Source organism: Cuculus canorus, chromosome 9 (genome assembly GCF_017976375.1).
Source record: "Cuculus canorus isolate bCucCan1 chromosome 9, bCucCan1.pri, whole genome shotgun sequence".
In the NCBI taxonomy this organism is placed as follows: domain Eukaryota; kingdom Metazoa; phylum Chordata; class Aves; order Cuculiformes; family Cuculidae; genus Cuculus; species Cuculus canorus.
In genome coordinates this window covers 19813301-19826915 of record NC_071409.1, presented here as the reverse complement: position 1 = coordinate 19826915, position 13615 = coordinate 19813301, and the positions used below count along the sequence as shown (strand labels likewise).

At 38.0% G+C, this 13615-nt stretch overlaps 1 protein-coding gene across 2 annotated transcripts in view; it reads left to right on the top strand.

Annotated features, from left to right (window-relative positions):
• The window catches only part of ECT2 (epithelial cell transforming 2), a 29779-nt gene that overhangs the window by 133 nt on the left and 16031 nt on the right, over nucleotides 1-13615 (top strand). The window contains exons 2-14 of one of the 2 annotated variants that reach the window (XM_054074866.1): nucleotides 2827-2982; nucleotides 3998-4077; nucleotides 4179-4271; nucleotides 5177-5359; nucleotides 5912-6001; nucleotides 7007-7114; nucleotides 8263-8336; nucleotides 8463-8593; nucleotides 9525-9640; nucleotides 9830-9892; nucleotides 10262-10484; nucleotides 12037-12173; nucleotides 12443-12562. In XM_054074866.1, the coding sequence (XP_053930841.1) occupies nucleotides 2853-2982; nucleotides 3998-4077; nucleotides 4179-4271; nucleotides 5177-5359; nucleotides 5912-6001; nucleotides 7007-7114; nucleotides 8263-8336; nucleotides 8463-8593; nucleotides 9525-9640; nucleotides 9830-9892; nucleotides 10262-10484; nucleotides 12037-12173; nucleotides 12443-12562 (1548 nt within the window). In that variant the 5' untranslated portion in view covers nucleotides 2827-2852. Of the gene's footprint in view, nucleotides 1-2826; nucleotides 2983-3997; nucleotides 4078-4178; nucleotides 4272-5176; nucleotides 5360-5911; nucleotides 6002-7006; nucleotides 7115-8262; nucleotides 8337-8462; nucleotides 8594-9524; nucleotides 9641-9829; nucleotides 9893-10261; nucleotides 10485-12036; nucleotides 12174-12442; nucleotides 12563-13615 lie in introns of those variants that run through there. The other variant, XM_009562464.2, reaches the window with a different exon arrangement.

Genomic DNA, 13615 nt, shown 5'->3' with positions numbered 1-13615 from the left:
GGGGCCTGGGGAGCCCTCGCGGCTGTACAGCCCCGCTCTGGGCCCTCCTTGCCCGGCTGCTGAGGCGGGAGCAGGGCAGCTCGGCCGCGCTCCTGGGCGCTCCTTGGGGAGGGGCAGGTTTAGACCAGACGTAAAGAAGAATCTCTTCACCATGAGTGGCACAGGCACTGGCACAGGTTGCCCAGGGAAGCTGTGGCTGCCCTATCCCTGGGGTGTTCAAGGCCAGGTTGGATGGGCCTTGGGCAGCCTGATTTAGTGGGATGTCCCCGCCCATGGTAGGGAGGTTGGAACTGGATGATCTTTAAGGTCTCTTCCAACCCAAGCTATTCTATGACACGAGGAGTCTCAGGGTCGTCTCCTTGCTTTAAGGAACACGTCTTAGCTTGTGGGTGCTGTGTGACCTTCAGGCTTTCTACGAATTGATGAGAAGTCACAGAACGGTGGGGTTGGCAGGGACCTCTAGAGGTCATCCAGTTCAACGTCCCTGATAAAGCAGGGTCACCTGGAGTGGGTTTGCACAGGATTGCGTCCAGATGGATTTTGAATGCCTCTAGAGGAGACTCCACACATTCCCCGAGCAGTCTGTTCCACTGCTCTGTCATCCTTACAGTAAAGAAGTATGGAAGTTCTTGTGTTCCAGTTTGTACCAGTTGCCCCTTGTACTGTTTCTGAGTACTGTTGAGAAAAGCCTGGCCCCATCCTCTTGCCACCCACCCTTTAGATATTTGTAAGCATTGATAAGATCCTTTCATGTGATGCTGTAAGGGTGTTTGGGTCTGCAGTGATGGTGTTCTGCCTTTTGCTCATTTTTATGTGAAAGGGAACTGTTGTTTTTGTACCTTCTGTGTGGTGTTTATTCTCTCCTGCATCTTGGCACTCTCAGTATATGAGTCTAGTGATGAGTATTATGCTACTAATATGTGACCACTAAAACGGCGAATATTTTTTTAAATACAGACAGAATGGAACCCCGTTAATAAATAAATTGGAAAAGCCATGCCATCCATGCCATTCCCAATAATGTGCTTATCCCAGATATCCTAAGAACTCTGTGAGGTCGTATGCACGTTTATTAGGTATAACAACAGCATCATGACAGGAATCAGACTTTTTAAAAATAGGATGTAGGTTTTAAATTTTATGGTACCCTTAACTGGAGGCTGTTTTTTTGTCTGGTCTTCTATATACCCGTATAGTAATTGTTATTAACAATATGGTTTGACTTGTCAAAGGTTATGCTTCCCTCCAACCTCACTGTGAAAGAAGAGGTAATTGTGTGACAGTTACCCATGGTATCTTTATAACCTTCTGGACAGGTGATAAGGGAAGATTGTTTCTGGTTAATGGTACTTTCCCTTCTTGCTAGGTCTCAAGCTATTCTGAGATAAACTAGCTGGGTGACTGGGGCTTACTGCTAGGAAACTTCATTCATGGAGCCTGCTGTATGTGACATTAAAATTACAAATGAGGCGGCAAATTTGATAACTGAATATGACTAGAATTATGATGGAATTGTAGTGTTGACTTGTTCCTTATCAGTATATTAGGAACTTACCTGATACATCATGAAGATGTGAATCCTGTCTAAGAGTCTCAAACATGATCTCCTGAACTCCAGAAGATGAACTCTTTTCTATATTGCAGCTATGCTGAAATACTCATTGTTTTTTGTCTTCTGTCTTTTACTTTGCTGTGTCATTGGACAGGCATTGCACAACTTGAAAAATAGGATGGATATTCTCTAAGGGTTTTACTATCTCATGAGTTTTCTTTCAGACAATGCTTTAGTGTATTGTTTGGGTGGCTACTGTTTTAAAGGGGTGTTTACAGTCATAAGCAGAAGGACTTTAGTTCAAGTGCTGCAGAGGGTTATTATCCTACAGCAGTTCAGATACAGCGGTTGTTCTAAGTGGTTTCTGATACCACTGTGCAAATATTTAAGTTTGTGTCAATGATGAATCACAGGAAGTGCATGATTCTAACTTCATGCGCAAAAGAAAGTGTGCTACGTGTTGGGCAGGTGTCTTGGAAGAAATTTTCTGGAACAAGATTCAGGTAGATATGTATACAAAACATTAGAAAGGCACAATTCTTATTTCTCTCATGTGACAAGTTTATTTGATGGGTGGGGAGAGCATAGATATGATCTATCTGTGAGAAGACAGATGACCTGATGCATACTTCTACTATATTATAGTTAGTGTAGGACAGTAGACTAGATCATACAGGTAGACATATATATGCTTATTAACTTTGTAGAGACTCAAGCATTTTAAGAAAAAATATGTTTCTCTGAGTGAATGTTGCTGGTTCTACTCCCAAGTAGTCATTTTTATGTAACTAACTCTAAGCAGTTCATCTGAAAAATCAAATTATAGCAAGATGCATTGTGTACCCTAATTCTTTGCTAATGTTTCCCTTTAACAATACTAGCCTTGGTCTCAAATCTAGCTTACAATAGTCTATTACTGAAGCAAACAAGTGCTTTTAGTTTGTTGGTGTTCTGTGACAAGACTTTTTAAAATGAACACTAGAGTTACTGCTCAGAGAAGAAGTACCCTCTCTGCAGCTTTCTGTGCAAATGAATTACACCTGTGGTAGGCAGCCTGCTCAAAACCACTTCTGTAATGGGTTTATTTTCTGTCCTCTCTACCAGTTATATGACTCCTAATACTCTTTGAGAACTGCTCTATCAGTGTGAATGGGATTTTATTAAGAGTCTAAATGTTTTGTTTTCAGAAATCTGAAGTTAATTCTGACTGCCCTAGTCATAGAACTCTTATACAGTTGCAAAAGTTCATTAATCTTAGCACATTTATATTCTAGCTGTTGAAGAAAGACAAGACATAATCATGGCTGACAACAGCACACTGGTGTCCGAAACTGGGAGGAGTCTCCTGGCTGATTCTTCTGTTCTTGATTCAAAAAGTATTGAAATCTCTAAAGAGAATGTATTTCCTGGATCTGTTTTGGATGTTGAAGGTAATGGCATAAGCTTATTTTAAGACTACTATGTTTTTATAATGGCTAAATTCTTTTGGTTTTTCAAAACTACCAAATACCTACAAGTGCTTTGCTGAGCTACAGAATTATATGTAGGGTAGCCAGAAGGGTGTTGGTTTGGTATCCTTTGACCACCAAAGGGACTGGTCTTAATTTTCAACTCATCTCGTTACAAAAATTTGGGCTTACAGCTGTGAAATCAAATGACTCTTCAGGCTGATCTGTAGAAAGCTGTTAATTCCATTTGATACTTGTTCTGTAGAATAAACAGTTGCAGGTGACGTTTTGAAGGTAGTGTTGGGCAACAACAGCTTCTCTGTTGTGTAGAATTACATCTAGCCCTTGGAGAAATGAATAGTCTTGAGCTTGAAATTAATTGAAGAACAAATCTTGAAATTAAAAAAATACCTTTTCTGTTAGTTGCCTGCAGTGCAGTAGTCAAAATCCAGTGGCAGTCTTTTAGTGCAAATTACATGGAGGCAACATGTGTTCCTTTCTCTTAATGTTTTGAAAATTTATTAATAATACGTGGATAAAAAGAACAGGATGTCTAACTGCAGTTCTGATATACATGGGTGAAACTAAGCAGTTACTAGGAAGTTATGGACCTTGAGCACAAACTAGAAAAGATACCATCTGTCTGTTCTTGCAAGTCTTAGTATCTAGAAACATGGAGTCAATTTTGTTGTTTGGGTTCCCCCTTCCTCCTTGGTGACTCTTCTTGCATGTTCTTACTTTGACTGTAAGATCGTGAATTGCAGGATCTTGTTTCACTGTATACTAGACAATTTATGCTCTGTGTTCAATTAGGTACGCCTTAATTAAAGGATAGGCTTCTTGAGATAATGTTTATTTTCAGGCTTATTACTGATAAACAAGGCATCTTGAAAGGATGCAGTCTGCCTGTATTCTTCTGTACATTATTAATTGATTTTTAGACCTAAGATGGATTTTTTTCTATTAAAATACAAACTTCCCTGTTTTTCTATAACAGAAGAAATGCCTCAAATAGAAACAAGAGTGGTTTTGGTTCAAGAAGCAGGGAAATGTGAGGAGCTTCTGAAGGCCTTGGAGGTATGTGGGTCTAAGCTAAACAGTCACTGGAATTGAGATGGTGTGCTTCTAGAGTTCCAGTAATCAATTTGGTTCTGTACTGAAATTCTCCTCTTCCACAGACCATTAAGATAATGGAAGTACCAGTTATAAAGATAAAGGAATCTAGTCCTGGTGAATCAGAAGAAAAGCTAATAAAAAGTATTATTCATATGGTATGTCATGCAATTAAGCACATGTGATTGCATGCAGCATGTTGTACTTCACTTGGACCAAAATGTGCACACACAGTAATTTATATTAACTCGGCACACTAGTCACAATCTATGCTAATGTTTCTGGTGGTGTCACTTAAAGCTCATTGAAATTGTCTCTTTTTACAAACTCTCAAATATGGAAGTAATGTCTGCAGCTCTTAATTAGTGGTGTTTTCTAACAGGGGGATAGAATCTTAACAGAGACATTCAACTGCATGCTTATTTTCAGTCAACACATAAGTTTTTGCTATGAACTGACTTCATAATTGGTTAATTGACTTCTCTTTCAATTGGAAGCTGCATTTAAACTGAAGTGTAAAAAGTGGCTCTTCATTTCTTGAAGTGAAATATAGGAAATGTTATGTAACTAATGTTTGAAACTGGAACTGCCTGAATTTTTAGAGCCATTAAAACCATCAAGCAATAAACAATTAACTTTTTGTTCTTGAGGTCTTGCACAGCATGGATGTTGCTGTTGCAAGCTGGGTGCTGCTTTTTAGTAGCATGCAGGAGTGCCTTAATCTGTTCTGCCTGGAATTTCATTTCTTTTGTGCTTAGTTTTTTTCAGTCTATAGATATTTCCAATGCGATACGGTCAGTGTCAACTGATACATAAACTAATAAAGTAACTAAAATTCTTATTCAGAAGGAGGAACTTCTGTAAGATTTTTAAGTGTAGTTCATAGCTATTCTTATGCTAGAGAACAGTGCATCTTATTCAGCTTTCACAAATCCTAAGAATCTCTTTGAAATCAAAATTGTATGTGTTTTCTAACAGTCCAAAATAAAAATCAGTTGAATTTTGATACTAGTATAAGTGCGTTGCTTGAATAATTCTTTCTCCTTCATCCCCATAAATCAAGGAAATTAAAGTGCCTTACATAAAGATAGACACGATAGAAGAACTTGGAGATTCGGATTCCCCAGAATTTGAGACTGTATTTGTTATATCTGACTTCCAAGATTCTGTTTTTAACAACCTCCGCAAAGCAGATTGCCGTGTCATTGGACCTCCAGTAGTGCTGCACTGTGCACGAAAAGGAGAGGTATGTGCTTTCTGTTGAAGTTGTCTGAGTAGTGCTCTGGTGCAGGATGTTCTAAATGTTAAATGTTCAAAAGCTGTTTTGCTTTGCTACTCAATCATAAATGCTCTTACCAAGAGAATTTTAGGAAAAGCAAGTTTATAATATTGTTTTATAATACTGTATGCATGTAGTGAGAAGGCACAGGCAAACACTACGAAGACTGACTACTGCAGTAGTTGTGAGAGTTGTTGACCCCCCTAGCTGGGATTTGTACCATTAGGAAAGACAGCATACAAATGCTGCTGAAGCAGATGCTTTATGTTTCCAAAGCTTGTTGTGCAGAGGAAGTGGATTGGGGAGGGGGAAAAAACAGGATGGAGTGGTACCTGTGGAACTTGGGGATGCTCTAGTTACTTCAGCTCCAGATTTGTCAGTGTACAACTGAATACACAGACTTGGATTAGTGTCTGATGCATTTTAATACTAAGAACAATAGGACTGAATTAAAGATAGTGTTAAAACTGTCATGGAAACAATATGCTTTTGACTAATACACTTACTTCTTAATTTCAGCCTTTACCTTTCTCGTGTCGCCCACTCTACTGTGCAAGTATGTTGAACTTGGTACTGTGCTTTACGGGATTCAGAAAGAAAGAGGAATTGGTAAGACATTTTCATTTGGATTGATAAAACTATGTTCAGTGGCTGTTTTTAAAAATATTCTTTCTGCCCTATCACCCATAGGGTTTAACGGTGACTAGAGCTCATGCGGGGGAATGAATTGCCTTGTTGCACATCCAGAGGCAGTGATGTTTGAAGATGGGAAAGAAACTGTTTCCTTGTGCAAGTCACCTTGTACATGCCAGTTTTGGTCACTTTTTTTTGTTGAATGACGTTAAAATAGCCCTAGTTCAGTAGGACTTAGATTTGTAGATTTGGGCTTCAAATAAGGTGGAGTTTACTCAATAGTGTCCTCTCATTTGTACAGGTAGTAGCATGGTCAAATAGAGCTTTGTAGTCTTGTTCATAGCATCTGCAGATGGTACCTTGCTGCTGTGCCATCTCGCTGTTGTGCTGTTGGGACTGTAGTCTTGACATATGTAGGCGTGAAATGGTTTGATGCTCTAGCACTTCGCTTCTCCATATCGGTGATGCAGTTGGCAGCTAATGTCCCTGTTAGACACCTGGGAATCAACAATATGGCTCCACACCTTCATCAACATTAAACAAACCAAACCAAAACAACAGCCTTTGCGGAATGTTAAGGATAGTTACATTTGATTGGCTAGATTAAAATTGGACAAATCGGTCTTATGTAAATTCTGACAATTACCCCTTCAGGTAGACTTGATTAAATCCATGAGGGCAATATAACTTAAATCTATTGTACATGCACATGTGAAGGCATTATGTATGATGAGTACAAGAGTAGTGATGGCTTGGGTAGCCTTCTTCAAGCTACACAGTAAGGCTGTTAGAAGTAAAAAATTAATACTTCTGATGTATTAGCTGTATCTTCTGCCGATGTAAGTTGTTGTAAGAAAAAATTAGTATTTCTACTACTAGACATTTAATGTAACCTCCTGTATTTTGCTTTGCGAACTATTTTTGTATGGCTCTGCACTGTAAGCTTCAAAATATATTCTCAAAACTTATTTCATTTTCCAGGTTGAGCTAGTGACCTTGGTTCATCATATGGGTGGAGTTATTCGAAGGGACTTTAGCTCAAAAGTTACACATCTGGTGGCTAACTCAACCCATGGAGACAAATTCAGAGTATGTAAGCTTGAGTTGGTACTTTATGGAAAATTTCAGAATTTGGGTCCTGTAGACTAGGTCTTGCTTCAGCTCATTAGTTGCTGTTTTTTTTCCCCTGTGCTCACAACAATGACTTGTAACCCTAAGTTAATCTCTGTTGTTGAGCGTTGACATGTTCTTTCTCTCTGTCAGAGATCTAAATAATATAAATGGCCTAAATGCAGAGTTTTTGAAATAGACTAGTAATTAACAAGAACCAAAATGTTTAAGTGCTAATAGCATCAGTACTTTAAATGATTATAAACATTTGTCACTAATCAATAGGTGTTTATATATCAACATGCCTGCTTTTTTTTTTTGTCAGAACTTTGACAAACTTTGAGGTAACTTGTGAAAAAACTTTAATACTGAATTTTGTATGCATCTTTTAAAAAATATTTTAAACTTACTATGTATAAGCATTCGAATTTTCCTTTAAGTATAGTGGTGGGTTTTTTTCTGACAACACCGAAAGAGAATCATTCAAGACACGTATGTCCAGTTGACAAGTAAATACAAGTTGATAGATTGTACCATGGGATATGACATAGCAATGCCTATGTCCCTTGACTCTCCTTTGTTTGAATTCTTAGTAGGCTGTTGCTTTTTCCTAGTCTGTTTTTGTAGTGTTGCAGTTGGAAGAGAAGACCTACTTTGTAACTCTGTTCAAACCCTCCTTTCTGCCAACTGAAGCAGAGAAAATAGGGAAACTTTACAATCTCTCTCAAGTGGTCCTGGAAGTAACTTTTGGAATAGTCACTTTCTCTTTGGTAAAAGCAGACTGGGGTGTTTGTCTTCCTCCAAAGTATCAAAAGCAGAACAATGATTCCATATTTCACTGGAACAGAGGTTTGTTTTTGTATTTTTGTGAAGGATGAAGGATAACAGACTAACAATGTTGCACTTTTGAATAAGTGTCAAAATAGCTATTGATCTGATCTCATAGTTGTGGAAGAATTAATACATTCCAGTTTTTGTGAGTTAGTTGGACGTGATTCTTGAAGCAATATGTTCACTTTTTGAAAGTTTTGTCTTGAAAAGCAAAAGCAAGATTCCAAATTTTTCTTGGCGTGGGAAAAACTTAAGTGGAAATACTTGGTACAATTTGTGCTTTTGCTGTTTTATAGATTGCTGTAAGCCTTGGTACTCCTATCCTGAAAGCGGAGTGGATTCATAAGGCTTGGGAGAAAAGGAATGAAATGTAGGTGGTTATTTTTCTTTCAACCTCAACTTTGCATCCTGTTAGCCTATAGTGTTGTGACCTTCTCTTTAAATAGTGATGTAGCACTGATTTAGTTACCTTTTTGTGCATCTTTTCTTTCCCCAGTGATTTCTGTGCAGCTGATGATGACTTTAGAAATCAGTTCAAGGTTCTTCCCTTCCAGGATTGCATGTTAAGTTTCCTTGGATTCTCTGATGATGAGAAAGCTAACATGGAAGAAATGACAGAAATGCAAGGTTATTCTTTATGAAAGTTGACCCGTGAAAAGAATGGGGTTTATAGCTGATAAACACTTCCTTGAAGCTGAAATGCTGGATCGTGAATCCTGAAGCATTTATGAAGACTCTTTAACTTGGAGAGCTATAAATTGATTTTTATATATCGGTGTATGTGTAAGTTCTGGTAACTCTTGAAGACTTCAAGCTTCCTAGGCTGATGGAAACCAGACAATTTAAAATGGAGTAATTATAGGGTGCTTGAAGATATCCTGTGTAATACGTATTTTCTGCTTCAATTTTCATAACCAGTTTTAGGGTATGCATCTTCACATAATTCACAGAAAGCATGTATGTTCTTTACAGCTTTGATATGAATAGTCACTGGTAAAATATTTAATTGGAAATGTTCTATTTTTCAGTGGTATAGTACAATAATAATAATCCCACTGACAGTAATGTTGTAACTGATAATTACAAGTCTCCAGCCTTACTGCTGGAGCTACCTGTAACAGAACTATAAAGAGGTAATAGAGCAAGTTTGTAACATCAAGGCTTTCCTAAAAGAGGTGAAAGTTGGCTGGGTTTACGTTTTTTTTTTACACTTATGGGGTAGTGACATGCACAGCTTCTGGCTTGTGGATGTCTTTAGGGTGAATGTTCCTGGCTTGCTCTTCCAACAAACGCTTTCCAAAAGATGTATTGGTTTAAATGCCCTCTGCATTCTATGTACTCTTGACTTTGCAATTTTTTCTTTACCGCTGTGTGCTGCATCCTACTAAAAGCTTTCTACTGCTTGTAATATTTGAGCTGTTGTGTAAGCCCAGCAACTGGAGAGTTCATCTCTCAGGCTCTTTTCTTATTAATAATAGGTGCCACAGAACTATCAAGTGAGCTTCTAGTTTCTGACAGTAATATTCTTCAGTTTTTCTAACTTGCCTTTTTTATCTAGGAGGACGTTATTTACCAGTTGGTGATGAAAGGTGTACACACTTAGTGGTTGAAGAAAGTACAGTGAAAGATCTTCCATTTGAGCCTTTAAAAAAACTTTATGTGGTAAAGCAAGAGGTTAGTACTGACAAATTCTTAAAAGAATATCGCTATATAATAGTCAGTGTGTGAAATACACTTTTTTCAGAATGAGCCACATGTTTGCATTTAGTGTGCAAACAGCTTGTCAAATATATTATTTTGAATATTTATAACCTTAGGTGAAACCCTGTAATATGTTCTCAATGTGTGGTTTTTTTCCTTTAGTGGTTCTGGGGAAGCATTCAAATGGATGCCAGAGCTGGAGAGTCCATGTATTTATTTGAGAAGGTATGTGGAACTTTTGCATAATGTGCGATATGTACTGGTGATAAAATTAGCACATGCAATAGTATGTGTGGGGCCAGACATGAAATGTTTTATAGCACCATTTAAGTTTCAGATAATCCATTATCAATAGAATACTAATTTGGAAAAAACTTTTTCTTCTGCTTCCAAAAGGTTGAACTTGTCTTGTAGTCAAACAAAACTAGTGTGGTTTCCAGCTTGAAAAAGAAAAGGGGCTTTTTCCCCCTTTTCCCTCAGCATTCCTGGGAGCTGTGTTGTGTGCTCATCTCTGCAATTAACTTTGCATGGATTTGAGCTGGATGCAGGGGGTAAAAACACTAAACTAAGCTTTCTTTTCTTCCTTTTCTGCAGTCGGAGTCTCCTGGCCTCAAGAAGTCTGTGTCACTTCTCTCTCTGAATACTCCAAACAGCAATCGCAAAAGACGCCGTTTGAAAGAGACTCTTGCACAACTGACCAGAGAAACGGACATGTCACCATTCCCTCCTCGGAAACGCCCATCAGCTGAACATTCACTTTCTATTGGGTCTTTGCTGGATATTTCTAACACTCCAGAGTCGAGCACTACCAGTGGAGGTAAAGCTAAAAACTTGCTTTCAGGCACACTTGCGATAGTTACTCTGCATGCAAGTGGTAACTGTAGTGGTAGGGGAAGTCTTACAAGTTGTTACAGATTTCCTAAGTAATTCTGGGCTTTCTCCCTTTTGAACTGTGTAGAAAGCACAATTGGAGCGAAGAGTTTAGACCCAGACAGAGGCCGTGCTGCCTCCTGTCATCGCAGTAAGCATATTCATATACAAAGGAAAACAAAGGAAATATATGGGGTAGATAAATATGAAGTACAGTACAGCATTACTCCAAAATGATTCAAATGGTGCTGAAAACCTGCAGCGAATAAGCAGCATAGTTAACAGTAAATGATGTAAAAGCTTATCCAGTGGGATACTTGGAGAAAGGAGAACAGTTTTTTCTAAAGCGTTTTAAGATAAAATTCCTGCAAAACCCACTTCTTCTAGGTCTTTGAAAAGTTCTATTGAGTTAACACTATTTGTGTCAAACTGTCATGTCAAAACTTCACCAGAACATAAATCACCAACTGGTTTTGATCAGTTACTTGGCAAATGTCTCTACATGTGGTTCTTGTGGAAGAGAGGAAACTGGAAAATTGTGGATTAGTCAAAAGCTATTATCTGGATTTGGTTTTTTTTCTTTTAAAAAAGCTCCATTCCATCATACAGAGGAGCTACTGGAATTATTACCACTACTTTTAAAAAGCCACTGTGTACAAATCAAATAAGTAATCCCAGTAAGGCACAATCTGTAAGTGATAATTCAGAAGAAGTACGGGAAAGATCAGTGTATTGTCAAAAACCAGCTCTTAGATCATGCTAATACTGTTGTAACCCCAGTACAGAAGTTTCTTTTAATCCAATATCAGCAGACAGTTTCAGAAACAGTGCTGTTTTGAAAACAAAACACATAAGGTACTTATTACTGTTACAATTACTATGAAATGAATATTGACATCAGAATGAGTGAGTGTAGTTCTCTGTGGTCCAATATGTGAACAAGTATTTAAAAGTAGTGGACTGCTCCAGCTCCATCTTGGCTTTAGCTTTGAGTGGTGACTCTCTTGTGTCTTCCTTTACCCCCAATAGGATGGAATGCAAGTGTTGCAGGCAAGGACTGATTTCAATAAATGATTTTGAGCTACATACCTAATGTAAAGATGGTAGGCAGCTGAAAGATATTTGTTTACATGACAAAGTGAAAGTAGAAAAGTACTTCTGTAAATAGCGTGTGTATAAATAATGTTCAGTGCTTAATACTCAGTTCTTGCTAAACATGATAGGGTTGAGTCATTGATCTGCCCATAAATGGCTTACTGGTTTCAGACTGATTTTCAGAAATAATATATTACTATTATATTATAATTAGGCTGTAATAAAGAAAGCTGTTTTCCAATAAGTGCTCTAGTAGCTATAGAAAAACCTACCGAATATCCTTAAAAATACTGCTATCTTCCCTTAAAAATTCTGAAGATTTTTTCTGCTTTTTGGGGGTGAACTTTGTTTTATGGAGTCTATTGTAATAAAGTTCTTTTCTTTTGGGAATTTCTCTTGATCAGAAACATCAAAATCCTGTGGAAAGCCTTCAAAAAACTCAACTCCTCTTCCACTAAAGCAGTCTGCAAGATGGCAGGTTGCAAAGGAATTGTATCAGACAGAAAGTAACTATGTTGATATTCTAACAACAATCATTCAGGTAAGCTGGTTTTAAAGCAGATCAATTGTTATGAGATATCTAGAGTTTACATCAATGCTTATTTGCAACCTGTGATGTATCGAAATTGGTGTTTGTATCTCTAAACCACTCCTCAATAACCCGCTCATAATCAATGGTAGTATTTTAAGTTTGTGACTGCAGGAAAGTATGATTTGGAAGGAGAACACTTTTGTTTTCATAATTATTTCTAACACAATGTGTGGCAGTTAGGAGGGCATTGACTTTTTTTTTTTGGTCTAATTCATCAGTTATTTCAAGTTCCATTGGAGAAGGAAGGACAGCTTGGAGGACCAATCCTTGCACAGGAAGAGATTAAGACCATATTTGGCAGCATACCGGATATTCTTGACGTGCATACTAAAATCAAGGCAAGATACAACTTCTCCCTTGTGGTGGAAGTTTTGATATAGACTTTGAATGTTTTCGGCATGATTTAAGTTGTATCTACCGGATAGGTGTAGATCCATTCTGGTGCTGTTACATACTGTTCAGCCTGTGGGTTTATGTGCTAATCCAGAGTACACTGTAAGATTTAAGTTTTTTATAAATATCTGAGCATTATGCTTGTAACTAATGTTGCCATTCATGATCTGGCTTCTCCTTTTCCTATTTTACTACCTCTTCCTGTAGGAGATGTCTGTAACTGATACAAAACTGGTCCAAAGGGCCAGTGGTATCACATGCTAGTTTAACTCTCACAAATGCTTATAACATCCGTGTTTCTAATAAAGGAGTAAGCTATCCTTCCAAGAGTCCCTGCTAAAGCTATGCAATTAAAAATAAAAAAAAGTAAAAAAAACCCAACAAAACAAATTGATGTTTTCCTGGGGTTTAGACATGTTGATATAAGGAGATTTCTATCACTTGCTAGGAAAAACTAATTCCTCCTTAAATGGCTTTGAACCAATTACTAGAAACTACTAGCTCATAAAACTGGCTTGCACTTCAGCCTCTGAAGCAGTTGACCTGGTATTGAGGCTCAACAAGAGCTGATTAAAATTCTCTTTGAGATAGTTTTCCTGAGGCTTGCTGTATTTTATATTTTGGTCTGGATTGCAAGCACTCTCTGAGGCCATCTCTGGGTCTCACAATAGACTATGATGCAAGTATTCCTGGAATATGAAGTCATAAAATCTCCTTCAAATGATGGCGTACGTCTGTTCCTGTATTCAATTCACAGTAGGCTTCTAAAATGGAGAGACTTGCAGACTCTCTGTTACTCTGGTTTGTGTTGTGTGGGTTTTTTAATTTTGTTTTCCAACTGTTGGGAACCACCTGGTTAATCACAATAGGTATTGATATGTGCCCACTGAGACTGAGATGAAAGCAGAGCATGTGTGTCTATTTGTCAAGTCAGGTTCACCTACAGCATTCCGTGCAGATGCAGTTGCTTAGATGTAGGGCTGTCTTTTCCTTTGTCT